This window comes from Salmo trutta, chromosome 19 (genome assembly GCF_901001165.1).
Source record: "Salmo trutta chromosome 19, fSalTru1.1, whole genome shotgun sequence".
Classification (NCBI taxonomy): Eukaryota; Metazoa; Chordata; class Actinopteri; order Salmoniformes; family Salmonidae; genus Salmo; species Salmo trutta.
Window position 1 is genome coordinate 44,200,782 of NC_042975.1, and position 27,494 is coordinate 44,228,275.

A 27,494-nucleotide genomic window follows, 5' to 3' on the forward strand; every position below is an offset into this window, starting at 1 on the left:
ATCATGACTCAAAATGAATTGAAACAAAGTTATTACTTAGAATACTGACACTTTATATAACATACTTTACAGAGATGATTAATTGTAACATCATTATTATAATTTAAATTGCAGGATTAAGTGTGCAAAGGGAAAACATGAGAAATACAAATAATTGAGATCACATGTCCTTGAATTTCAATTGCAGAATTAAGTGTGCAAATTGAGATCATATGTCTTTGAAGCCAAGAGGTGCAACTCTGCTTTACATCCGTTTATGAGTTAGATTTTTTTAATTCAATTCATTTACCATATGATAATGTTTGTAATTACTAATCAAATTAATATAGATGCACCCCACCCAAACATCACATCATTAGTAATAACATTCATAGTAACCTCAATCCCCCTCCTGACCCACATTTACATCATGGGAATCAAGAGTATTCAGCAAAAGCCCTCTTTGTCCAATCTTCAATGTTCAGTTAACTTCAAGGCATTTTTGGGGTTTTAACCTGTTACACACTCTTCAATTTCACCATCACAATTCAACCAATGTGACCTCTGGCCTTTAACCTCTCTCACAGATGACCTCAATGACGCTCTGCTCCATGGGAGTGGGGTCCAGGCAGCGGTGGGCAGTGCTGCCCACTATCTCGTCGAGTAGGAAGTGGACCAGGTTTTCATCGGAGACGAAGCGCCACAGATACATCTGCAGGTAGTTGCAGTCCACCTGGATCTGCTGCAGGCCGTAACGACCAAAGGTACGCAGGCGGACACACTCCAGGAACGTCTTCAGACTGATCTTTATGATCCCTGTCAACACAGAGACCTGAGAGAGGAGATTAAGACTGTCAAATTGGGGGGTGTAAGAGACAGTCTCAACACAAAGGGGTCTCCAACATTTCTAGCATGAAAGCTACTTTTAAAAAATGCTACTCATTTTTTTTTTTAGGTTTCAAATAGGAACATTCTCCTCTTCCCTGCAACTCTTCACCAGGTCCTTGTTGTAAAAGAGATCTGTTTTCTGGTAAAATAATGTTTAATAAACACCTCTAAGGGGCCCCATAAAATTATCTATTGTATTTTCCGGAATTGAGTTCTATGTTTTATTTTCCCTGGTTTTGGATTTTTTCCCTTTTTTTTTTACTCTCAATACTACAATTCTTTATGGAGAAACAATGAAAATGGATGTTCTGAGTCCATGTCAATTCTCAAATCACATCCGAAGACCAATTTTAAGGTCTGAAAAAAAATTAAATAACAATGTTTGATTTGAGTGTAATTCCCCTTTAATTGTGCATTTCATTGCTCCGTCTAGCAATGTTTATGTTAGGCCTACTGCTGCAACATGTTGTGGCCGAGTTTGCAAAAACAATGGCAACCCAATTGATACAAATAATTATGATATCTGTCAGGTAAGCCTACTTTGCAGTCAACGACCTTCTCAAATGTTATCATTACTAGCATCGCTAACAGGCTACTTACGGAGTGAGCATAGACAAATGCGCGCACCAAACAGACAGAAATGCAATATTGCTGGAAATTAATTGGCAGATATTGTGTTACATTTGGATTTTAAAGCCAAGAGGCGCTAAACAGGGGTGGGATAATGTCAACGTTGCTTTGATTGGATAGTAGCCGGGAGCTTTATGTTTATGACAGTTTGCGATGGAACACCTGAAAAAAAATTGCCTGTACTTTTAGAATTGCTTTGCGAGCTACTCATAGGTGGGCAACAAGCTACCGGTTGAAGACCCCTACTCTAGGCCCTAAGCTACCAGAGCTCTGTGATCCCTCCCTACCCACCTTGTTAAACTCCACAAGACTGAAGATGTCAATCCGCTCAGAAAAGAGCTTGTGTATATTACTCAGGAGATTGGTATCCATAGCAGCACTGCAGGGAGACAAAAAACGTTCATAAGCAATTAGGAAAAATAGCCATCATACTAACAGACTGATCCTGCCTCTGCTAAACATCCACACATTGTGATGCAGTGTTAATGTATTATGTTGTTATGAAAGGGTTGTGTGGTAGGCGACTGTAGTTCTGGTACCTGGGTGTGTAGCTGGGGGCGTAGCGGGTTTGCTGCCTAGAGCCGCTGTAGACAGAGAAGGTCCTTTTGCTGGAGTCACTGCTGTGGGCTTTCCTCACCCCCTCCTCATAGAGAAGACCCACCTGTAGGGAAACACAAGGAGAGACAGATCAGGGGAGGGAGTAAAGCTCTTTAGATTCCTAGCACTGATGATTGATTTGTCCACTCACATTTATACAGTGATTACAGTTTTCCTACATTCCAAAAGGGTTTTATAGAGATAACGGACATTACCTGCACATCAATAGAGGTGGTGTCCTCCACCACTCTCTTCATCACAGCACGGACGTTCCGTGGCTCGATAGTGTTGACCCAGTCTCGTGTCTCCACACTCTTTCTCAGCATCTGGGATATGATCAGGCCCTGAACCTGTCCACAACAAGAGAGAAGGGGTCAGCATTGAAATAGAAGGAATAGTCCTCAAATGGCCAGTCACAGCAATAGTAATTTGTTGGTAAAGTGGGAAAATGTGTACTTCAGAAAGTATTCCTACCCCTTGACTTATTCCACATTTTGTTGTGTTACAGCCTGAATTCAAAATTGATTAAATATATATGTTTTTTCTCACCCATCTACACACAATACCCCATAATGAAGTCAAAACGTGTTTTCAGATATGTATTGACTCACACCCCTGAGTCAATACATGTTAGAATCACCTTTGGCAGCGATTACAGCTGTGAGTCTTTCTGGGTAAGTCTCTTAAGAGCTTTGACACCTGGATTGTACAATATTTACAAGTTATTTTCAAAATTCTTCAACCTCAAATTGGTTGTTGATCATTGCTACACAACCATTTTCAGGTTTTGCCATAGATTTTCAAGCAGATTTAAATCATAACTGTAACTCAGCCATTCAGGAACATTCACTGTCTTCTTGGTAAGCAACTCCAGTGTAGATTTGTCCTTGTGTTTTAGGTTATTGTCTTGCTGAAAGGTGAATTAATCTCCCAGTGTCTGGTGGAAAGCAGACTGAACCAGGTTTTAGTCTAGGATTTTGCCTGTGCTTAGCTCCATTACATTTATTTTTTATCCTGAAAACCTCCCCAGTCCTTACGATTGCAAGCATACCCATACCATGATGCAGCCAACACCACCATGCGTGAAAATATGGAGAGTGGTACTGAGTAATGTGTTGTATTTGCCCAAAACATAACTTTGTATTCTGGACAAAAAGTTAATTGCTTTTTGTTGTTGAAAACAGGGTGCATGTTTTGGAATAGTTTTATTCTGTACAGAACTTCTTTTCACTATGTCAATTAGGTTAGTATTGTAGAGTAACTACAATGTTCTACCACAGCCCTTAAACTCTGTAACTGTTTTAAAGTCACCATTGTCATGTTCAAATCCCTGTGCGGTTTCCTTCCTCTCTTGCAACTGAGTTAGGAAGTAGCCTGTATCTTTGTAGTGACTGGGTGTATTGATACACCATCCAAAGTGTAATTAATAACTTCACCATGCTCAAAGGGATATTCAATGTCTGCTTTTTATTTTTAACAATAGGTGCCCTTCTTTGCAAGACATTGGAAAACCTCTCTGATCTTTATGGTTGAATCTGTGTTTGAAATTCACTGCTCAACTGAGGGACCTTGTAAGTGCGGGGCACAGAGATAAGGTAGTCATTCAAAAATCATATTAAACACTATTATTGCACACAGAATGAGTCCATGCAGCTTATTATGTGACTTGTTAAGAAAATGTTTACTCCTGAACTTATTTAGGCTTACCATAATAAAGGGGTTGAATACTTATTGACTTAACATTTTTACATGTTAGTCATTTAGCAGACACTTTTATCCAGAGCGACCTACAGTAAGTAGTGAGTGCATACATTTTCATACTGGTCCCCCGTGGGAATCGAACCCACAACCCTGGTGTTGCAAGTGCCATGCTCTACTGAGCTACATATTTCAGCTTTTCATTTTTAATGAATTAGTAAAAATGTCAAACATAATTCCACTTTGACATTATACGGTATTGTATGCAGGCCGGTGACCAAAAAAATCTCAATGTAATCCATTTTAAATTCCAGCTGTAACAAAACGTGGAAAAAGTCAAGGGGTACTTTACCTTGACATAATGGTTCAGTAGCTTCTGTGCTGCCTCTCTGGCCTCTCCACATAAAGCTGCGACTGCAGTTACAGGAGTGTGATGCTGTGAACACGAGAGAAACAAGAGGATATAACAGCACGTGATAAACATTTCTCGTGACTAAAGAGGACCTATTATTTGGACAGATATTCTTACATTCCCATCAACAGCATTGAAGAAGTGTTCAGAGTACCATTGGCATATTTACCTGCACGAGGAACTGCTCGTCTGTGAGGGTGAGGATGTAGGTGATGGTGGAGGTTTCATAGTCCAGGCAGAGGCGTGACAGCAGCAGTAGGAGGGCAGGGGGTGTAGAGCCGCCCCTGTCTCCCGCACTCTCACAGAACTGACGTGAGGACTGGCACACAAACTTAATGAAGTTAACCACCAGGCTCTCACGCACACCCTGGCTGCAAAACTCCCCCTGAAATAGAGAGGTGAAAGAGAGTTATAAATAACCAAATTCAGAAAATAAGGCATATTATCATAGCAACTCACAAACTGAGGGACACAACTAACCCACAAAAGCATCAGTATTAATCTCACCTTGAAGTAAGGCTTATTGGAGAAGGTGATGTCCTTTGCGGTGAAGAGGTGCACTGATGCCAGCACTGATTTGATCTGATTGAGAATGGAGGCAGACAGAGAGGAGAGGAGCTCTGGCAGGCTGGCGGGAGCCTCTTTCCCAGTGGCTGGTCCCGCCAGATGAGAGCCACCTCCAGCTGAGCTTCCACCCAGCCGAGGGGCTGCTAGGGCCTGCCTCACGTCTCTCAGGCTGTCCAGGTAGAAGCTCTGCAGGGCTGCCAGGTACTGCTTGATCCTCTCCCTGGCTGCTCGCACCACAATCTCAGTCCCTTGGCTGGGCACAGCAGACCCAGGCAGCAGTTTGGCCACGGCCTGGAGCCTGCGGTGGAAACGGTCCAGAGCACGGACCAGGAGAGAGTTGTCTCCAACACTTTTCTCCTCCTGTATCCTCCTCTCCACCAGCGAGAAGTAACAGGTGGCCAGGGAATCCACGAAAGCATGCAGCTTGCCAATAGCCATATGGGGGATGTTTTTGGAGGCCAGATTACCTTCTTGTGGACGGTTGACAAACAACTCTTGGTACGAGGCAATGACCAAGCAAAGGCTGCTGACGAATTCATTGCAACCTCTGTCTATGAATTCCAGAATATCAGTCCTTGAGCTGGGAGAGAGGAAGGGATTGCCTGGAGAGGTGGGGTTAGTTGGAGATCCAGCAGTGGGTGCAGCTGACAGTCTGCGGGCAGGGCCAATGGAGGGATCTATCACTGCTGTGGGTCCAGAGGACAATGGTGGTCTTAGCTCCGCCTCCAGTCCTTGGAGGATTGCTTCCAGTCGTGACTGGGCGTGGCTCAGGAACTTGTCACACAGTTCCTCTGCTGGCTCATCCAGCTGCAGCAGAAGCTCCACACACTCTGAAAGGTCCTTCGCACTCGAACCTCCATCTCTGCAAACACAGTCAACACCAAGCAGAGGTAAGGCATCCATGCAGAGGCATAATGTATTATTACTATAGAATATGAACTAGAAATAAAATTCAAAGAACATTGTTTTGCAACCATACTAATCTCAGTTAACACAGAACTAAAGTCTCAGGTCATTGGTCAGCTTCTCCATTAAGTTCTGGGTCCATACATGTTAAGAGAAGAAATCAAGAAATGCTAGAAGGAGCGGAACCGGAACGAGGATCTCCACCCTTTCTTTTTGCAATTTAGGGGCCGAATGTCCCCCCCCCTTCTGAAATTCAAATGATGCGAACACCTGCAAAATCGTGATTTGTCCAAATCGCCAGTGAGGAAAAACCAAACAGCTGATCAACTGCATCCCATTCAGTCCCGACAGATTCTCTCGGTTTGCACGCCGAATCTTTCCACAAGTGACTACTTCTCCTACCTGAACTTCTGCCTAAGCTCCTGTGCCAGCTTGTCCATGATGGCATGACAGTCATCCTGGATGCCCCTGAAGGAGGGCATGTGGCTGTACTGCTGCAGCACACAGTGGGCACGACGATGGGAGCTCACGGCCTGGGAATAAGCCTGCAGCTCCAGACACTTATTCAGCCTGGCAGGCAGCTCAAACAGGAACTGCAGCTTTCTAAGGAGAGTGTGGACTCCTGGGTGGGGGGGGGGGGGGGGGGGGGGGTGAGAGAGGAAAAGTTTGAACAAGTAATCTGACAATGATAGGTATATGACCAACAAATACAATTTGTTATTTAGTTTTCATTCCAGGCGATGGAGGTGTGTCACCACAGGCTTCATTACGAACCTGACAGTTTGGTTATCTGTGCATGCTGGTCCTGAAGAGTCCCACTGATGTGTGCACTGAACTCTGTGATAGCGGCCATGTTAGTAGAGAGACAGTCCATTTCGTCCTCCATCTTCTTAAAATCATTCTTCATTTTTCTGATTGTGTCTAGTGGGAGGAGATGAGGACATTCATTCATGAATTAATCACATGGTATGTATGTATTCTGATTAGTGAGTGACGCAAACATAATCCAATGTAATAACATGATATCCAATGCATTGCATACACTGTCCCCTATTTGCTTACCTGTGGCAGATATGAACTTGTTGTAGTTCTCATACACCAATGTCTGCATGTCACTGTCCAAGGAGCGGATCTGCTTCACCATGCAGCTCTCCTGGTCCATCAGCTCTCCAAGGGAACATTCTTTCCTAAGCTGCAGCCACCAATGACATAAAGGTCAGTTTTGAAGAGAAGACAACAGACATCACTGAGCGACTGTACGGTGACTGACACCAATGCCAGATAAGCAGTTGGCATTGGCTCTTGTACAGAAAATAATCGTTTGCCTCTGGATTTCATTTGTTGTCTTATGTTCAATGAATAGCCAACTATGTGTCGCATCCAGACACAGAAATTGGATTTTACCTTATTGAGATAAACCTCAGGATCGAAATGCGTGCCGTTTATATCGCAAGGATTCATCGACTCTGCTTGATCCACGGTCTTTCCTTCCTCGTTCAACCCATAATAGAGCTTCAACATACCGTGCACTCGACGCTTCCGCGCTGGGTCGGAGTCAGGTGGTGTGGTGGCCGTAGCACAAATATCCCCGTCCATTTAGACTGAATACCAGCGAAATTGTTATGAATTGCAGGACAGACCAATGAACAGCTAAATGTAACCGACAGCCAGCTAAACAGACAACCACTAAAGCAAACAGAGAAGTTACCGTACATGTCCGGATGAGAAGCCCGTGATGGAGAAACGAGCCAGTAGGTGGCAGCAATGACTCAAAGAACACAAAATCAAGAAACGGAGGATCTGATATATAAAACAATTTATTGATCAAATATGGACAAAAAAACTTCGATACTAAGGTTTAAAACACAGTTATAACAAATCTTATAGTTTTGTCAAAACAGTACAAAGCTGAATAAAAAACGTATTGTGGGTTTAACTAAACCTACAGTCAGTCACTGGTTAAGTTTGGTAGTGCACATTATATAAATTACAAAGGAAAGAAAATAGTGAAGTTACAGGGTTCGATATGTTTTAGTCTCTACGGCTGCGTTTACACAGGCAGCCCAATTCTGATATTTTGCCCAATTATAGACAAGATAGCTTATCTGATTAATTGTTTTTTTGACCAATCAGATAAGCCATCTTGCCTATAATTGGGAAAAATATCAGAATTGTGCTGCCTGTGTAAACGCAGCCAATGTACACACGCGAGGTAAAGTAAATGTATAGCAAACAGAGCAGATCATGTTTGACAAACAAGCCTACACGTTTACCAGGTCAGTCTCTCAATGGCCAAATTAATACTGAAAGAAAAAAGGCACTTGGTCTTTTAATCCAGACTATTGCTTCCTTTGAGTGTGAGAAAGACAGAAACAGAGAGACAGTGTAAGAGAGTCAAACAAAATATTAGTCCAAGTTATTACTCCAATAATAATACAAATAATGACCAAAGGTAAAAACGTTACAGTATTTCTGATGTATCAATAGTGCATGTCTAAGATATTGAATGCTGTGCATGTACAGCAAGTGAGTACACTACAATCTTTTTAAAAAGGAATACCACATCCATAGATCGCGTGCCTTAAGAATTATGAATCGGAACATTTTGTCTTTGCATCCACGTTCGCATAATGGACAATATCAGTTATAACATAGTGGAAACCACATTCTTCAGCTTATGAACACTTAATTGCATCAGAGATATACAGTAGAATCGCTCCTCTCATACTGAAGAGGCCAGCAGGGAAACTGTCATCAGGAAACACATCCTCTTGCTGAATGGTCAGCTAAGTGGGTGAGACTAAATGGACTTTTCTGACGTGCAAACCGACTAGCCAAATCTAAAACTGACCCTTACCTTAACTCAGACCCTAACCCACATTTAACCAATTCTAAAAAATAAATATTGGTTTGCACGTCAGAAAATTCCCTTTAGTCGCTCCCCTCCCAAGTCAAGCTGCCCTTGCATGGTGTACAATATAAACAATAACAGTGCTAGAAAGCCTTGTCATTTCTGGGAGGGGGATGCAGATAAAGTCCATGATAACCATGAGACTCTGAATCTGAGTGTTTAGCATGGAGCGGCATAGACTACCACAAGATACACGTTTGTTTTGGTACAAAGACTGAGGTTTGAACAAGATAGTTGCAGAGCCTCCAATATCGCCCTCCTTTCAGATAATTCAATCCCCCCCCGTGTTGTTTGGTTTCCAAGAGCGTAGCATACATTTCAATGAATGATACACTACATGACCAAAAGTATATGGACACCTGCTTGTCAAAACTCTCATTCCAAAATCATGGGCAGCTATAAAAGCTTCCACTCTTCTGGGAAGGCTTTCCACTAGATGTTGGAACATTGCTGCGGGGACTTGCTTCCATTCAGCCACAAGAGCATTAGTAAGGTTGGGCACTGATGTTGGGCGATTTATTTGTAATTTTCTTTTAAAGGGAAAGGAATGCATTCATCTGAAATGTGTCTTCCGCAGTTAACCCAACCCCTCTGAATCAGAGGTGTGGGGGGCTGCCATAATCGACATCTACGTCTTCGGCGCCCAGGGGGAACAGTGGGTTAACTGCCTTGCTCAGGGGCAGCATGACAGATTTTTACCTTGTCAGCTCGGGGATTCGGCCCAGCAACCTTCCGGTTACCGGCCCAACGTTCTAACCACTAGGCCACCTGCCGCCCCTCCAATTCGGCCTGGCTCACAGTCGGTGTTCCAATTCATCCCAAAGGTGTTCGATGGGGTTGAGGTCAGGGCTCTGTTCAGGCCTGTCAAGTTCTTCCACAACGATCTCGACAAACCATTTCTGTATGGACCTCGCTTTGTGCACGGGGGCATTGTCATGCTTTAACAGGAAAGGGCCTTCCCCAAACTGTTGCCACAATGTTGGAAGCACAGAATCATCTAGAATGTAATTGTATGCTATAGCGTAAAGATTTCCCTTCACTGGAACTAAGAGGCCTAGCCCGAACCATGAAAAACAGCCCCAGACCATTATTCCTCCTCCATAAAACTTGACGGTTGGCATTATGCATTTGGAAAGGTAGCGTTCTCCTGGCATCCTCCAAACTGAGAATCGTCTGTCGGACTGCCAGATAGTGACGCGTGATTCATCACTCCAGAGAACGCATTTCCACTGAGTCCAATGGTGGCGAGCTTCACACCACTCCAGCCGACCCTTAACACTACGCATGGTGACCTTAGGCTCCACGGAAACCCATTTAACCAAGGTCCCGACCAACAGTTCTTGTGCTGACGTTGCTTCCAGAGGCAGTTTGGAACTTGGTATTGAGTGGTGCAACCGATGACAGGTTATTTTTACACGCTACATGCTTCAGTGGTCCCGTTCTGTGAGCTTGTGTAGCCTAACACTTCGCGGCTGAGCTGTTGTTGCTCCTAGATGTTTCCACTTCATAATAACAGCACTTACAGTTGACCAGGGCAGTTCTAGCAGGGTAGAAATTTGACAAACTGACTTGTTGGAAAGGTGGCATCCTATGACGGTGCCACGTTGAAAGTCACGGAGCTCCCCAGTAAGGCCAATCGACTGGCAATGTTTTTCTTTGGAGATTGCATGGCTGTGTGCTCGATTTTATATACCTGTCAGCAACTGGTGTGGTTGAAATACCCGAATCCACTAATTTGAAGGGGTGTCCACATACTTTTGTATATATAGTGTACATAGTCATTGCACATAAACTCCATCTGAAGGAGAACTGTAATAAAGGTCCCCTATCACAAGGGTAAAAGCTAAAAGGTGGCGCTACTGTCAATGTTACCACTACTCATCAACAGTTTCATATTAAACTCCAACTTCTACCAAATAGGTATCTGGTTCAACTTGACCAGTGAAGCAATGCCACTCAACGTCACTTTCCAGCACCTAAAGAACGTAACTTCATATACACAACATTTAACCATAAATATGTATTCACACTTAAATCCTACTCTTGGTCCGTAGTATTTTTGCAATCAAGATAAACCTCTCCAACTCCCTATATATCTTTTTGTCTCAATCTCAACTTGCATGTTCAGTTTTGGTCTCCAGTTACCATAGAGCAGTGCCTAGATCACAGATGGAGGCTCAACCTTGCTCCACCTGTACTGATGAGTATGTGGGTGGCTGTGACTGCCTGGTGAAAAAGGAAGCAGCTCTCTTTGGCTTCAAGCGTTTGATTTCTTTACCTGCCCGGAGGACAACAAATACATTTAACAGTTAGTTTTACAACCTAACCTGATAAACAAATGAAGCTTATATGGATGGTTAATACTGACGAAATGAATGACATGCATGATGGCCTCTCCCCAGACTCACCGTTGTCCACGTAGCTGATGGTGTTCAGCGTATGGACCCGACTGCACACCACACTGCTCTGCCTGCGCAGTTTCCCTCGCCGACCGCCCCTTCCTCTGTCACTGTTCCCTGCCTGTCCAGCAGGCTGATGGGATAGACTGACATCACTGTCCGTTTCCGTTTCCGTCGCCGCCCCTCCTTCGGCTGCAGACTGTAGCTCCACACAGAACTCAATAAGGCCGCTCATAAGCTCTGCCTAGAGAAACGAGGGAAGAAAGAACAGTAGCAGCTCTGGTCACTTCAATGGCATCTATGACCACCTTGTTTATTTTGAATACATTTTTATTTTTAAAAGGTAGGTAGGTTTAGGTTTCATTACTTGTTTTGAATAGATCTTCAGTAACTTGTTGACAGGGGTGCCGGCCTCCTCCCCATCGAATTCAAGCCACAGGATGTGCGAGTCCCCTTCCCCCTCGGGGTAGCTGTGGTCCCAAGACAACTCACTGAAACGCAGTCCCAGGAGCACATGCTGTCATGGAGTAGGAATGCCCCGGAGAAAACAAGGAAGAAAAGTAGAGGGTTGGGTATTCAGTGAAGTCTTTTTGCATAGATAAAGGACACCTCTGGTTCATACAAATCCGCATCTTACTCAATCACACACTGTAAAATAGGTCATAATTCTGCTAGTAATGTAGAGGAGTTATCAATTATTTAACCTTTATTTAACAAGGCAAGTCAGTTAAGAACAAATTCTTATTTACAATGACGGCCTACCCCGGCCAAACCTGGACGACGCTGGGCCAATTGTGCGCCGCCCTATGGGACTCCCAATCACATAAATGGAATCAATCACGGCCAGATGTGACACAGCCACTCACAGCTTGACATTCCAGGTCTCACCTTCTCTTTGATGTCCATTACATACACCCCCTCCAGACTGATCCCCACATTGACAGCTTTCCGTCCTGCTCTATGAAGAATCCCCTGAGCTGGCTTGTCAATCTCCCCCGAGAAGAAAGCACACCTGGCCAGACAAGAAACAAACATGATGCAAGTGACGCGTGAAGAAGATCCAAACTGTGAATGTGTTCCATGCAGTTAAGTTGAGGCCATTAGTTTTGCTGGTTCCTTACCCATAGTAAGGCAGAGAGTGGCATGTGCTGAGGTACTGGCGTAGATGCTGAGTGGGCTCCGGGGGGGTACTGCCTAAGGTGCTGATCTTGCGATACTCCTCCAACAGGTTGTGCTCCAGCACTGCCTGACGGCCCCCTTTCCCCCTCAAGGTAGAAAACAGCCCCCCACCTCCCCCTGATACATGTGCAGGCAGGAAGGATATCAGCTTCTTCTCTCTGAGGGAGTTGGGAGAGGAGAAGCAATAGTCTGGGTATGCAGCCAGGTATTGGGAAAAATTATTTTGTGTTATACTCTTAAAAATAATACACGTCGTCACCAACAGGCAGACGTTCAGATGCCAGGCATAGTTTACCTTAAAGCAGCAGTGGCTTTCTGGTCGTCCAGACCTACTCCCAGGTCCATAGCAAAAGACAGTGCTCCCAAACCCGTCCAGGTTTCAGGGTCACAGGGGAAGCGGCCAGCGAGGATGTTAACCCGTGCCTCGTCGTAAAGTAGTCTCAACACCCCCTCGTCTTCAATCTGGAGGGAAATACCATGCAATGAAATGTGGAATATAGGAGGAGCCAAACACAGATAGGGGCATTCATCAATTCTTGTAACTCTTGAGGGACAAACATAACCTTTTGTCTGAGGGCTGGTGCTAGAGTGCTCTGAGGTATGTGTCTACAACCAGGAATGTATAATCTATCCATTTGACACAACAATACATCTTGACTGATATTTTTTTCCGCCCATGTTAAGTTTAATTAGAAAACAGAACAAGCAGTACCTGCAGCTCTTTAGACTTGGGATGAAACACATTCCTTCTGTACTGCAAGCATGGCTCATCTGGAGAAAAAAGGAAAGTAGGGCATGAGGAGGGTATTACAGAATATTTTTATATAATGGCAGATGTACGGCTTAGGATTAGTGACGTTGGGTCAGTGGTAACATGAGGTCAGGTTGACAAAGCAATATGAATTCAGCAGTGGGGATGAAAAAAATCTAACAGATGTGAGACAAAAATGTTCATCTGCCAAAAATACAGAAACAAATAGAAAAGATTACAGAAACACACAAGCTCATCCCTACACACAGACACAGGCAGTCTCACCTTGAGATATGTCCTCCTCTGAGGCCTCGGTGAAGCGATACAGCAGGTCCTGCCACTGGCGACACAGTTTGTAAGGCTGATGCTTCGGCTTTAACTGCAGTTCTGAGAGAGGAGGAAAAGGCAGGGAGTAGACAACGATGTGATAATTAATGAAAAGGATGATGAAAAGCATTCTCATGGCATAACAAAGAAAGGAATTTGGCATGACAAAGCATGCTAATCTATAGCACCATATCCACAAGCCATAGACTTGGCCTACACTCATTTCGCTGTAGTGATCCCTTCCCTATTTTACAAACAATGCTAGTCTTTCAGCAAGACAGTAGTTCAAAAGAGAAGCATTCAAACTGTCAAATGTTCCTCTTATGGCCCAACGGCTCTCTTCAATCGCCACCAATACATGATACAATGAACCAGACCAGCCTCAGACAACACTATTCCTTTGTAATACATATCTGCCTCTCTTCCCCCTGATCAAATCAAGAAACTGTCAAATGAATGGCCAAGTTGCTTATATTAAAATAACAGCATGTGCCGCACAGTTGTTAGAGGGCTAGGGGAGGAGGAGGGGGAGGTGCATACAGAGAGAGAGCGGTCATTACCGAGCAGAGGAGAGCAGAGCCAGAAGGCAAAGGCATCCATTGCAGAATCAGGAATGTGGAGAGCCTCCCGGACACTGCGGCCTAGCTCCTGGACACTCACACAGGCAACCCCCTCCACACACAGGTGTACCGCACTGTCACCCACCAGGTACACAAGCACATCTTGAGCTGTAGGAGAACAAACACAGGGAGGACAGTTGCCATAATAATCTAATGCAAAACATGAAACATTTTGCAAGCCACGACGATGTCATGAGCTCACATGAATCCGTTTGACATATACACAGGGCTATTAAACACCATGTTCCAAATAAGAAAACACACAGGGACAAAAATGTTATATTGTAAACACCAGACAAAGACAAAAGGGAACTGACCGCGGATGACAGAGGATGCCACACTTCCTCTCTGTGAGCTCCCCTCCGATGGTTCTGGAGGAAAGCCCCCACACTCATCTACTTCCATCTGTGTGAGACACACAAATCAATACGAGTTTTTCGAAAAATGTATGTTATCCACTAGCAAATTCACTGTGACATAGCTAGCTAGCCATCTCCGTAAGTAACGTTAACAATAGCTGTGGTGATGGTGGGGATCGATACAGTTGTTCTCCATCTTCTATTTAAATAGTGAGCCGATTTGTTTTCAGCAGTTTTATTCCCTGACTGATGATAACTCGTTTTCTCATGGGTCTCGCTTGTCCCTCTGCAGCATACACATAGTGAGCAATATTTGGAACATCGAATCGCAATACATATCTAATTTATCTATAGAATATATATCGTATCGTGAGGTCCCTTACAATTCCCTGTCCTAGTTATCTATAATTATGTTTAATATCAAGGCTTTGATTTTCTCGTTCTTGTTAAGTCGTAAGAGTTTTTACTGAAACGACATTTCACATCTAAGTTAGCTGGTATCCTGCCAACAAACTGTAGACAGCTCAATTACGAATATTATGCTAACGTTAGCTACTAGCTAGCTAGTTACCAAGAAAGAAGACAGCGGTGGGCTAATCCAGTGAGATGACATTCAATTACCTTCTTTTACTGAAAATGTAGAATTGACAGTCCACAAGATAATATTTTTAAAAATCCGTATGAGAATATATTTTGTCAAAACAACAACTTCAACAGTTTACCAGCACACTGACAACTGTCTGTACTAACGTACTGCGCCCTTTGTGCTTCTTCTTCTTCTGTGGGTTTTATGGCAGACTACAATCAAAAACTTTGCATTACCGCCACCAACTGGACGGGGTTGAAAAAACCAAGGTCAAAATAAAACCCCATACGTGATAGGGAGAACTAACTTAATCCACCCAAATAAAACAATTTTAAAAAGCACATTGACAAAACCAAACCCCCAAAACTCCCACTTCTTCCTTGCTTCAAAACTCCATGACCTGTGAGGGTGTTACGGCTTGTGACAATACTCCACGTAACTACTCCGCTGAGAAGTGGGCGGTGTTGCAATCTACTGCAGAGATAGCATGCTGTCTTAATATCCAGGTCTGTACCCAAACAATTCGAGCTTCTACTTTTAAAAATCCACATTTCCAGAAACAAGTCTCTCACCATTGCCGCTTGCTATAGACCACCCTCTGCCCCCAGCTGTGCCCTGGACACCATATGTGAATTGATTGCCCCCATCTGTCTTCAGAGCTCGTGCTGCTAGGTGACCTAAACTGTGACATGCTTAACACCCCGGCCATCCTACAATCTAAGCTTGATGCCCTCAATCTCACACAAATGATCAATGAACCCACCAGGTACAACCACAAATCCATAAACACGGGCACCCTCATAGATATCATCCTAACCAACTTGCCCTCCAAATACACCTCTGCTGTCTTCAACCAAGATCTCAGCGATCACTGCCTCATTGCCTGCATCCGTAATGCGTCTGCGGTCAAGCGACCACCCCTCATCACTGTCAAACGCTCCCTAAAACACTTCAGCGAGCAGGCCTTTCTAATCGACCTAGCCCGGTTATCCTGGAAGGATATTGACCTCATCCCGTCAGTAGAGAAGGCCTGGTTATTCTTTAAAAGTGCCTTCCTCACCATTTTAAATAAGCATGCCCCGTTCCAAATGTATGGAACGGGGCATGTAGAACCAGGAACAGATATAGTCCTTGGTTCTCTCCAGACCTGACTGCCCTTGACCAGCACAAAAACATCCTGTGGCGTTCTGCATTAGCATCGAACAGCCCCGTGATATGCAACTTTCAGGGAAGTTAGGAACAAATATACACAGGCAGTTAGGAAAGCTAAGGCTAGCTTTTTCAAGCAGAAATCTGCATCCTGTAGCACAAACTCAAAACATTCTGGGACACTGTAAAGTTCATGGAGAATAAGAGCACCTCCTCCCAGCTGCCCACTGCACTGAGGCTAGAAATCACTGTTACCACCGATGAATCCACTATAATTGAGAATTTCAATAAGCATTTTTCTACAGCTGGCCATGCTTTCCACCTGGCTACCCCTACCCCGATAAACAACCCTCCACCCCCACAGCAACTCGCCCAAGCCTCCCCCACTTCTCCTTCACCCAAATCCAGATAGCTGATGTTCTGAAAGAGCTGCAAAATCTGGACCCCTACAAATCAGCCGGGCTAGACAATCTGGACCCTCTCTTTCTAAAATTATCTGCCGAAATTATTGCAACCCCTATTACTAGCATGTTCAACCTCTCTTTTGTGTCGTCTGAGATTCCCACAGATTGGAAAGCTGCCGTGGTCATCCCCCTCTTCAAAGGGGGAGACACTCTAGACCCAAATTGCTACAGACCAATATCTATTCTACCCTGCCTTTCTAAAGTCTTCGAAAGCCAAGTTAACAAACAGATTACCGACCATTTCGAATCCCACCGTACCTTCTCCGCTATGCAATCTGGTTTCAGAGCTGGTCATGGGTGCACCTCAGCCATGCTCAAGGTCCTAAACGACATCATAACCGCCATCGATAAGAGACATTACTGTGCAGCCGTATTCATCGACCTGGCTAAGGCTTTCGACTCCGTCAATCACAACATTCTTATTGGCAGACTCAACAGCCTTGGTTTCTCAAATGATTGCTTCGCCTGGTTCACCAACTACTTCTCTGATAGAGTTCAGTGTGTCAAATCGGAGGGCCTATTGTCCGGACCTCTGGCAGTCTCTATGGTGGTGCCACAGGGTTTAATTCTCGGGCCGACTCTCTTCTCTGTATACATCAATGACGTCGATCTTGCTGCTGGTATTTCTTTGATCCACCTCTACGCAGACGACACCATTCTGTATACCTCTGGCCCCTCTTTGGACACTGTGTTAACTAACCCCCAGACGAGCTTCAATGCCATACAACTCTCCTTCCGTGGCCTCCAACTGCTCTTAAATGCAAGTAAAACTAAATGCATGCTCTTCAACCGATCGCTGCCCGCACCTGCCCGCCCGTCCAGCATCACTACTCTGGTAGGTTCTGACTTAGAATATGTAACTACAAATACCTAGGTGTCTGGTTAGACTGTAAACTCTCCTTCCAGACTCACATTAAACATCTCCAATCCAAAATTTAATTTAGAATCGGCTTCCTATTTCGCAAAACAAAGCATCCTTCACTCATGCTGTCAAACATACCCTCGTAAAACTGACCATCCTACCGATTCTTGACTTCGGCGATGTCATTTACAAAATAGCCTCCAACACTCTACTCAACAAATTGGATGCAGTCTATCACAGTGCAATCCGTTTTGTTACCAAAGCCCCATATACTACCCATCACTGCGACCTATACGCTCTCGTTGGCTGGCCCTCGCTTCATACTCGTCGCCAAACCCACTGGCTCCAGGTCATCTACAAGTCTCTGCTAGGTAAAGCCCTGCCTTATCTCAGCTCACTGGTCACCATAGCAGCACCCACCCGTAGCACGCACTCCAGCAGATATATCTCACTGGTCACCCCCAAAGCCAATTCTTGCTTTGGCAGCAGAGAACTGTAAGGAGAGGCGGCCAATGACTGGAACGAACTGCAAAAATCACTAAAGCTGGAGACTCTTACCTTCCTCACTAGCTTTAAGCACCAGCAGTCAGAGCAGCTCACAGATAACTGCACCTGTACATTGCCCATCTGTAAATAGCCCATCCAATCTACCTCATCCCCATACTGTATTTATTTATTTATCTTGCTCCTTTGCACCCCAATATCTCTTCTTGCACATTCATCTTCTGCACATTCTACCATTCCAGTGTTTAATTGCTATATTGTAATTACTTCGCCACCATGGCCTATTCATTGCTTTACCTCCCTTATCCTACCTCATTTGCACATGCTGTATATAGACTGTTCTAATGTATTATTGATTGTATGTTTGTTTATTCCATATGTAACTCTGTGTTGTTGTATGTGTCAAACTGCTTTGCTTTATCTTGGCCAGGTCGCAGTTGCAAATGAGAACTTATTCTCAACTAGCCTACCTGGTTAAATAAAGGTTAAATAAAAAATACATTAAAAATGTTCATAGCTACAGTAGCTAGCAGCACAAGCATATACTGTTGTGAAAATCTCTTTTCACCCACCACCAACACCAACAATCTCTGCAATCTTCCTCCATGCCATTGACCTTATGATTTTGTCTCTGTATTTTAACAAAGCAAAATCAAGACAGGCAGAACAATGTTTCATGAACCGAATATCTTCAAGCAAACATCCGCTCCTCACCTGATCGGTTAACGGCAGCCACGTGCAATTTGCATAAAGTAGAGCAGTGCTGAACTTTTTCAGTTTGCTCCCATGGCTTTCCAAGAGGTGTTGAGCGTTCTTGAGTGGTCTAGTTGCAGTTTGAATATTGCTGCCCATCAATGATTCCCAACCAAATGTACAGCACTTGAGCAATTTTGACATAAACAATGGATATGTTGCAGTAAGAGTTCTGTAAAGTTGGTAGAATCTTAATCAAAATTATTTACAGCTGTAATGGTTGTCAAAGGTGCTTCCACCAAGCATTAACTCTGGGGTGTGAAGACAATCTTATTTTTTTATATTGTTTTGTACGTTTTCTATCATTTTTCTTTCACTTTGAAAATGTGGAGTATGTTGTGTAGATCAGTAGGAAAAAAAACAATGAAGACTGCAAGGGGTGTGTAGACTTTCACTAGGCACCATAGCTGTGGGAAGTAGGGGTTCTGCAGCACCCCCCACCCCAAAAAAGAATGATTAATACAAGAAAAGAAAAAAATTCACCAAAAGTAGTGCACTGGCCCTTTACTAGTATTAGTGGACCGATGTAGAGGTCTGTAGGGCAGGCAAAAACATTTATTCAGCATATCTGCTTTGGCAAAAAAAGGTTGTATAATTATCTTGTATGATTCAATAGTTGGAATTGAAAGAGTTGTTGCCTTGTCCCTTTCTCTGTGATTGTCATTCTAATTGAATCCAGTAAGAACAAAACCCGGTCCTCAAACATTTACATCCAAAGGTGGAAAGTTATGGGCAAAGACACAAAACATTTTTCTTGATCAAATAACATGGAAATTAATTGACCATCCTTACAAACCACTTAATGTACATTACTGTATTGTACATAGGCCGGTCATCTAAGTTCGTACCTGTAGACTTTCCATCACCATGAATAGAAAAACAATGACCAATATAATTGAGTACATTGAGATAGCAAGTGGTTTGTGATGACGTGGCTCAGTTGGTAGAGCATGGCGCTTGCAATGCTTGGGTTGTGGGTTTGATTCCCACCAGGGGAGCAGTATGAATAAGTATGGAAATGTAGGGACTCACCACTGTAAGTTACTCTGGATAAGAGCATCTACTAAAAAGAATGAATAGACCATTTCAGTTCTCACATAGAAATAAAGTTGCTTTGCAAAGTATTTAAGAAACTGGAAAACATATCAAGCAAGTAATTTTATATTCCACAACATTTTGTACAGAGCAGTTCTGAGATACCAATAAATTAATCACCTTCCTCTCAAGAAACATCATCATCTCTGAGGACAGAAAGTTGCTATGTCAAACCATTCAGTTCTTTTAAAATCTGATGTGAAAAGTAACAATATGACATGTGTGTTCATAGATCATTTCAAATAGTTACGTCTTTACAAAGAGCATAATTTAATTGAGAAATGTGAATAGTACAGCAAAACAAAATTGGGGTTGTAAGTCAGCTTTATCAAAAGGACACATTACTCCAAAATAAAAAAAATACAGCTTCTTACATTGACAGAACTGTCTTCTGCAGAGTAAGCATCAGCAAGAGAGATATTTTTCCTCAAATATTTTTGAAAGTGTAATTTTTCACCAAAGTGCAAAGATAAGAACAGCAAATTGATATTGGTGTACTGTAGACATTTGATTTCAATACATACATTTTAAAATGTGAGGTCCTATCAACACACCTACCTACTAACATATTATGTTTTTGTAAATGGCAAGTTAAATGGTCAAAGAATGTCCAAATATTACAACCAAATTTGAACCACAGCAATGCGCAGACACCTTTAGTAACACTTCAAACTCAAGAGAAGCAAGTTAAGGATCTTTGAAAGTAGACCACTCTGTCAAAGTGTCTGAGCCCACAGCCTGGTCTCATAGACTATATGTAACATAGCCAATGTAAATCCTCAACCCTGAAAATAGTATGATATGTTTAGTATGGTATAGTTACGTAAAACAGATGATTACTTAAGGCAAAATTGAAAGTAGGGCGGTTGGATGGGTGCGATTTCAAATCTCATCAAGGACAACTTTAGAATTTTAGCAACTTTACAACTATTTAGCATGTTAGCTAACCCTAACCCCTAGCCTAGCTAATGTTAGCCACCTAGCTAGATTTCATAACATATCATACGTTTAGCAAATTCGTAACATGTCATGAAGTGGGTGATGGACATCCACAAATTAATACATACCATATGAAACATAACATAGTAAAATGGAGTGTCTCGGATTTACATACAGAATAATACAAAGTACTCTGAGACCAGGTTGGGGCACAGGGCACTTGTGGATTTCAGAACACTATGTTACTTTAATGCTATACCAAGATGAACAATGTCCCCTGGGTTAACAACCACTCAATTTTAATATCCTCAGACTATCTGTTCTACATTTTCTTTGTCCAAAGATTACAACTTATATTGCATTCAGAATTTGGGAGACAATTGGCTAGAAACATGTATTCCAGTTCAACACACAACTCACCATATTTCATTCAATTTCTATATTTACATACTTTAAGATTTAAATCAACATACAAAAACAGTATGTGAATGTCAGACACAGCATTCTTCCAGTTCAACACAAACCTCACACTCACTCAAGTAACTTGAACAACTGTTATTGATGCCCACTCCAAAAATACCTTTGTTTTTAGCAGATGTTGCAACAAGCCATATTTGTTTGCCATACATAGAATACAGTATTTCTGTTTTCCCATCACCATTATTACCAACACTGCAATCTCATTCAAAGTAACTGTCCAGTGAGCCCAGATTTATATTAAATATGACCTATAACTAATTACAATAGGAGTGAAATACTTCCTTCCAAAAAAAAGGGTAATTATGTTAAAAAATATTAATGCGAGTAAAGCGCTGATTGACCAGCTCATCCTCAGGATGACATCATCCTCTATGAGTAAATAGCTAGCATTTGTTTTTTTTAAACAGCCTGTTTGAGATACAAGTTTGAGGTGGTTTAAAAAAAATAAACAATAAAAAAAATCTCAAATGTATGCTTTGGCCACAAATATGAGTCAACAACATTATTTGGGTATAAGTTAAATAGAGTATGAACTTAAAGTGAGAATTTCACTGGACAGTTACTTTAGTGTACAGTGGGTCAAAATATATATTAATTTTACATATAGCTCTAAAAGCAATGTAAATAATTGAATGTGTTTCCACACACACGCTGGTTATATAGCCTATTAGTTCTGAGTAGTAGATGCATAGGAAATCTGCACCTGCCAACCCCAAAGAGGGGAAAAGGGTGTAAGGTTGCTATCATTTCCAGGGCAAAAAAAACGCACCATCCTGTCCTCTTCTTTCATATCCGAGAGAGAAGGTGCCTCTCTGCCTCTACTGGTCCTACCATCTTAGATGGACTTATATCGGCCCCATGTTCAACACTCACCAGGACATGGAGTTGGGTGCTGGTCAGTTTTTGCCCATTCGGATGTTGGGGTTTAGTAGGGGGTCTAAGTTGGGGTCGGAGTCAGCTGAAGCACGGCCCAGTTTAGCCATAATGATAATCAAGGTAAAGAATCCCAGCACTCCAACCAGAAGGAGCATGAAGACCCTCTGCTTCCAGGACAGGCCTGTCCTCTTTGAACCCATCCGGTTTCTGAGAACACAAATTCATTTATATCTTCAGAGTTAAGAGAAATGGGACTCCACCTTTGGAAACAGAGTAACTGATAAATCAATGTAAGTTAAAGGATAAGTTGTTTTTTTTACAACCAAATCTGTTTTTGATGTAAATGGAATATTGTTATAGAAGAGTCCAGACATCTTTTTTTGTGATTGGGGTAAGTTTCTCAAAAACAACTGCAAACAGCAAATCAATTCCTGATCCTCGTTGTATATAATGGGGGCCCAGAAAAACCATGAACAAATGCTCTAAAAACACCCAAATACATCCATTCAGAATCAACAAACCTCTCAGTAACGATGCAGGTCTTTAGATGCTGTACACATGAAATTCTGTCATTCCGAACTTTATCTGCAATGTTATATTCAGTTTTGTTGCGACCCTCTCAGTCCATTCTACAGGTAACTGCCAAAAATAAAGAATCAAATAAACACTTAAGTAAATGAGGGATACAAAGTACAGTATATTGAAAGCATAGGGTGACTCCACACAGGAAGATCCAGACACTTCCAGAATCTATGCCAAGGTGCATTGACGCTGTTCTGGCGGCTCGTAGTGGTCCAACACCCTATTAAAACCACTTTATGTTGGTGTTTCTTTGATTTTGGCAGCTACCTGTAGCAGCAGGCTGCATGGAGAATGAAACAGCTGGATAGGGGAAACAGCTCGAGTCGCACAAAAGGGAATAAAACATTGCTGATAAAGTTGGGAATGACACAATTTCATGTGAACAACATCTGAAGACCTGCGTCGCTATACTGAGAGCGTTGTTGTTTCCAAAAGGATGTATTTGGGTGTTTTCGGAGCCTTTGGCCCCCCATACTACACAACAAGGAAAATAATTGCTGTTTGGGGTAAGTATATCGAAAACAAGTCAAATCACAAAAAAAGATGTCTTGGATCCTTCTATAACATTCCATATACATAAAAATAGAGATTTGGTTGTAAAAATAAAACTTATCCTTTAAGTATGTTGAACTATTTAACAATGGTTAAATAAAAATAAAAAGTACTGTTGTCCATATGTAATGTAGTTTGCTCAGAAAGGTATACTTGCTGTGTAATAACTAAATGAATAGCACCTACTTTAAATAACTAGTAACAGAATTCAATTACTGACTTGAGAATCTGTGCAAACCAGCTGAGTGCTGGCCGTCGCCGGTACTTGTCGTCGTCAAAGTCGATCTGTGTCACAGAGCTGTGTCCAGAGCTGTAACCAGAGCTGGGACCAGAGTCCCGTGTGTCATAGATTTTCCTTGGGGTTGATGCTGGAAGCAAAACATCAAATGAATAACCAAATATGAGGATACATTATACACATGCATCTACGTGAAGAATATCAGATGCGTTATCAAAAATGACATGAACTAAGATTAGATTTGAGGCTACGGTTTGGACTAGCCTGTACGGCATGACAACACTGTGTGGTTAGTAAAGGTTAGGGTTAGTACAGTTCCTGCAAACCAGAGTAACATTCATAGTCCTTTACCTGTGTGTAGGGTGATTGTGTCACTGGTGGTTGTAGTGATCATGTTGACCCCAGAGTGTTGTTCTTGTGCTGTCATCCCCCCGTTGTTGTAGAGATTTCCATGATCTTCCTGTACTGGAGGTGGAACTAGAGTAGGGGCCGGGCTGGGGGTGTAGGAGTGGGCGGGGTAAGCTTCAGTGGTCTCCAATGCTGGGGCTAGCACAGTGGGGGAGAAGGTAAATGTTCCAGTAACCTTTCTGATTCGAACAAACAAATCGAACATTTAGCTTAGCATTATGTCATGATGCCTTCGGCTGCAATACAGGCTCCCGCTATTGTAGACCAACAAGGCAGTAACAGACCAGAAACAATGACTCACCATCAAATGTGGACCAGTCAGCATAATCAGTGACATCCTGTGTGCTGTCTTGAATAGCTTCTACAGGTTCTTCAATCTTGCAGTGGAGAGAGTATGTGCATGTTAGATTTGAATTGTCACAGAATACTTGCCATCTCGCTGAAAGAAACACTTGATTTATGGGTCCTAAAACATAATTTAAGCCGTAAAAATATTTTACACTAATATCATACACAATTTAATGTTGGTACCCAGCATCTCAACCAGTATATCCCTGTCACCATCACTATTCAATTTCTTTAACGGTTAGTGTGACCCAGCCCAACCCTATTCCTCACCAGAGGTAGGCCTAGTCCAGCTCTTGCCCAGTTGACTAAGGAGAGCTGTTCCTTCAGCATGTCAGCTATTGGGCTTGCCAGGTTGGAGGGGGGAAACACTGGACCCTGGCAGCTGGGGCACTGGTATCCCGCAGGAGCAGTGTGTAGGGGCAACCGGGCTGCCAGGTTATGAAGACAGGCCCAGTGGAATACATCTTGGATAGAGATAAAGGGCAATGATCCAGGTGGGTTTGTGCAAATTCCACAGAGCAATAACATCAAGCAACAACAACAACAATATGGAGAGTTCCTCTCAAAAAAGAACACAACTATAACAAATTCAATAAGAGCACAAAGGATAACAAATCCAAGATGTTGACAATCTTACCATAGCAGACCAATCTGACAGTATCCTGGGAGATCAGTGGGTTATTACACAGTCGACAGTTAGGGCTGTAATCACTATCCTGAAGCCACTGGAGGTAGGACTGCACTATACACTGGTAATCAGAATGGAGAGAAAATACTTCATAGTTTAGTGGCAAACACAGCTACTATTAGTCCCTTTTAGAATCAGAGCGTGGAAGACTTACACTCTCGTCTCTAACATGTAAGCTCAACATTTCCAAATAGTCCCATTACAAGTCAGAATGTTTAATACACTTCATCTGGACTTACTTTACCTGTTGGCAATGATTTTAATCTGAGACAATATATCCACAAAGAACTGTTACCAGTCCGACCTTCAGTACGCCGGTTTGCACATGGTTCTGTCGGCTGGCACCTCCAGCCCGTACCGTCAACACCGACACAATGCAGTTTTCAAGGGATTGTTAAATCTTAACTGTTTGGTCATAATATCATCACCTCTTGAAGAGTATAATCAGAACCACAAATGTCAGAATATTACATGCAAAACAATAGAGCACATTTAGCTCTATCAGAGTTATACAGCATTTAACTGCATGCTTTTCAGTAAACAATTTTATCATGTAATTTAAAATATATGTGAGGGTAGCCTCAAGATATCTCTCAATATTGGCCACCATGAATTGGAAATTTGAGTGATAAAGTAAAAGTGAACTATACCTGACAAGTATGAGTGTTTTTTTAGGTTAATTTCCCATCCTTTGAGGGCACTGCCTGTCAAGCAGCAGAAGGGCGCATTTGCCGATGTACAGTTAACTGATAATGTTTACTTTGAAAGCTACCAGTATAAACGTTGAACAGTTTGCTGCTGACAGACATGATAGGCTACATTGATTGATGATCACGTCAAATTAACTTGCTAGCTAATAACATATCACATCCATATAAGCTAACAGGGGATAAATTAGATGGCAAGAAAATCAAACAATATTTGCATATAGCCATCTATAGTGGTGATGACAGAAGTCTGACTGACAACTTTACCAGGACGAGGACTTGCTGAGGCAGCCACAAACACAATCTACAAGTTAATCGATTCTCAATTTGCTATAAGGTTCTAGAAACATAAAGCCCTTTACTTTCATATCACATCAAAATAATTTCACAAATGCAAAATATACACTTAGTGTACAATGTTTTAACAGGCTTTATCAGAGTTGCAGCCAACAATATTTTTCATTGACAACACGTTTCTGGTGGCATTCCTCCGTTACACAAAGGTGTTCTGAGCATGCTAGGTAGCACATGTGGTCCCTCCATCTTCCGTAAACATGCGCTGTAACATGGAGATATGGCCATGTGGGAACACTAACCCTATAAAGAAGGTGTGTATCAATTTTGTATGTATGTATGTATGTATGTATGTATGTATGTATGTATGTATGTATGTATGTATGTATGTATGTATGTATGTATGTATGTACACACACATTATTTCTCGCTGATATGATAGATAAGTTCCTTATGCTTCCAAAACTGTACCGCAAGCGATGCATAGTAATGTTCAGAACGAGTGTTGAGGATCTTAACAACATCCCAGGTACAGAAGACACCTTCGTCCAATGTAATGGAGCGGAGAGTCATGGGCTAGCTAGCTACATGCCAATCGGATTGGCTACCCTCACATATCTGAAATTACATGATAATTGATGTTCACATTACATTAATATTTAGAGCTGTCCATCCACTGACCTTGTTGTGGTTGGAGACCAGGCAATGCTCACAAACATTCACCCGATGTTCAAAGCAGAACAGGTTGGTCACCTTCCTCTTAGGACACTTGCACAGACCCATGGTCTGTCTGTAGTACTGTACACACAGATTCAGACACAAGTAACCACCAAAACAAGCTTCAGCAACGACATCATAGTTATAGGTATTATCTAAGCAATGTTCTGATATCCCAGTCAAATCTACTCATGGATCAAATTAAGTTTGATGATTACATATGGGTGTGTAAGACACTGCTTACGTGTATTGATAGATATAGCTAGTTCACTAGCATCAGATTTGTTTCGGGTGGCCTTAATTATAAGTTATCTCAACCTTACCTGTTACGCAAGATTTCTTCTCGATGCTTTTTCGTATGAAGGAAGGGGTTGTAAAAATACTGCTGTTCTGCTCTACCAACTTGGTCAGCTAAATCTAGAAAATGCGAATGTTTTCAGATGCTGACATTTTGCCACGTCTCTTCCGGTAGAGTCGCAGAACAATGATGTCACGTGAGCACGGCACAGCTGGCCCAAGATTAGTTTGTGCAGTTTTTAATTGAGGTTGTCAGGTTAAAATTGGTTTGGCGAGAGCTGATCAACGATCAGATTTTATTATACAATTATTTTTTTAAATGAAGTGGGTGGAGAACAAACCCCTCTTCACATTGTTTAAGATTGAATTTAAGTATTATTTTAAAATTATCAGTAAGTGTAAAAACAAAAAAGCAATAACGTTACGTACCATAAACCTTTTTGACAAATTGAAAATGTATCTCGATACATAATACTCATGTCTGTTAGGTTGATGTACTCTTGTTTGTATATTTTTGTTTTTGTATTTGTTTTGTTCATAATAATAATATTGGCGCGTTCTAGTACGTAATTGCATATTTTCGCCTACTCTATGACGTGCAACTGTGTAAGTCAATTCGCCCTTGCACTCCTAAAGGGTAAAATCTACAAAACTTAGTCCACTGTTGGTAACAGGTTTTAGTTTTGGAAAAATACAATTATTGGTTTGAGAATAGAAAACGGTATTAGAAAA

At 42.3% G+C, this 27,494-nt stretch overlaps 3 protein-coding genes across 4 annotated transcripts; all 3 read right to left on the reverse strand.

Annotated features, from left to right (window-relative positions):
- Positions 1 to 32: 32 nt before the first annotated feature.
- LOC115154688 (vacuolar protein sorting-associated protein 51 homolog) lies at positions 33 to 7,423 on the reverse strand. 2 transcript variants are annotated; one of them, XM_029701166.1, is made up of 11 exons: positions 7,201 to 7,423; positions 6,740 to 6,869; positions 6,452 to 6,598; positions 6,080 to 6,299; positions 4,712 to 5,633; positions 4,374 to 4,589; positions 4,145 to 4,228; positions 2,310 to 2,444; positions 2,037 to 2,158; positions 1,789 to 1,876; positions 33 to 811 (listed from the first exon to the last, which is right to left on the reverse strand). In XM_029701166.1, exons 1-11 carry the CDS (start codon positions 7,390 to 7,392, stop codon positions 551 to 553), a joined length of 2,517 nt encoding a protein of 838 aa, XP_029557026.1. In that variant the 5' UTR covers positions 7,393 to 7,423; the 3' UTR covers positions 33 to 550. The 2 variants fall into 2 exon arrangements, with proteins under 2 accessions (XP_029557026.1, XP_029557025.1); XM_029701165.1 differs by having other exon boundaries at positions 7,082 to 7,273.
- Positions 7,424 to 10,644: 3,221 nt separating this feature from the next.
- LOC115154691 (FERM domain-containing protein 8) lies at positions 10,645 to 15,020 on the reverse strand. The gene is made up of 11 exons (XM_029701170.1): positions 14,845 to 15,020; positions 14,182 to 14,269; positions 13,805 to 13,972; positions 13,203 to 13,304; positions 12,879 to 12,937; positions 12,462 to 12,628; positions 12,109 to 12,324; positions 11,876 to 11,999; positions 11,355 to 11,504; positions 10,997 to 11,231; positions 10,645 to 10,866 (listed from the first exon to the last, which is right to left on the reverse strand). The coding sequence occupies exons 2-11, from the start codon at positions 14,267 to 14,269 to the stop codon at positions 10,766 to 10,768; spliced, it is 1,410 nt and encodes a 469-aa protein (XP_029557030.1). The 5' UTR covers positions 14,845 to 15,020; the 3' UTR covers positions 10,645 to 10,765.
- Positions 15,021 to 19,686: 4,666 nt separating this feature from the next.
- LOC115154693 (zinc finger protein-like 1) lies at positions 19,687 to 26,973 on the reverse strand. Its single transcript, XM_029701171.1, has 8 exons — positions 26,789 to 26,973; positions 26,430 to 26,546; positions 24,697 to 24,808; positions 24,330 to 24,523; positions 24,013 to 24,088; positions 23,655 to 23,849; positions 23,286 to 23,433; positions 19,687 to 22,138 (listed from the first exon to the last, which is right to left on the reverse strand). Exons 2-8 carry the CDS (start codon positions 26,529 to 26,531, stop codon positions 21,952 to 21,954), a joined length of 1,014 nt encoding a protein of 337 aa, XP_029557031.1. The 5' UTR covers positions 26,532 to 26,546; positions 26,789 to 26,973; the 3' UTR covers positions 19,687 to 21,951.
- Between the last annotated feature and the right edge of the window lie 521 nt (positions 26,974 to 27,494).

Coding starts and splice junctions, on each gene's coding strand:
- LOC115154688 (XM_029701166.1), bottom strand. CDS start 7,392: ATGTACGGTAACTTCTCTGTTTGCTTTAGTGGTTGTCTGTTTAGCTGG. Junction 6,599..6,739: donor CAAGTTCATATCTGCCACAG/GTAAGCAAATAG, acceptor TCCTCCCACTAG/ACACAATCAGAAAAATGAAG. Junction 2,445..4,144: donor TACTGAACCATTATGTCAAG/GTAAAGTACCCC, acceptor TGTTGTGGACAG/GTTCAGGGCCTGATCATATC.
- LOC115154691 (XM_029701170.1), bottom strand. CDS start 14,269: ATGGAAGTAGATGAGTGTGGGGGCTTTCCTCCAGAACCATCGGAGGGG. Junction 13,973..14,181: donor GGCATCCTCTGTCATCCGCG/GTCAGTTCCCTT, acceptor GTTCTCCTACAG/CTCAAGATGTGCTTGTGTAC. Junction 12,629..12,878: donor CCAAGTCTAAAGAGCTGCAG/GTACTGCTTGTT, acceptor ATTTCCCTCCAG/ATTGAAGACGAGGGGGTGTT.
- LOC115154693 (XM_029701171.1), bottom strand. CDS start 26,531: ATGGGTCTGTGCAAGTGTCCTAAGAGGAAGGTGACCAACCTGTTCTGC. Junction 24,524..24,696: donor TGTCAGATTGGTCTGCTATG/GTAAGATTGTCA, acceptor TCTCTATCCAAG/ATGTATTCCACTGGGCCTGT. Junction 23,850..24,012: donor TGACTGGTCCACATTTGATG/GTGAGTCATTGT, acceptor CCACTGTGCTAG/CCCCAGCATTGGAGACCACT.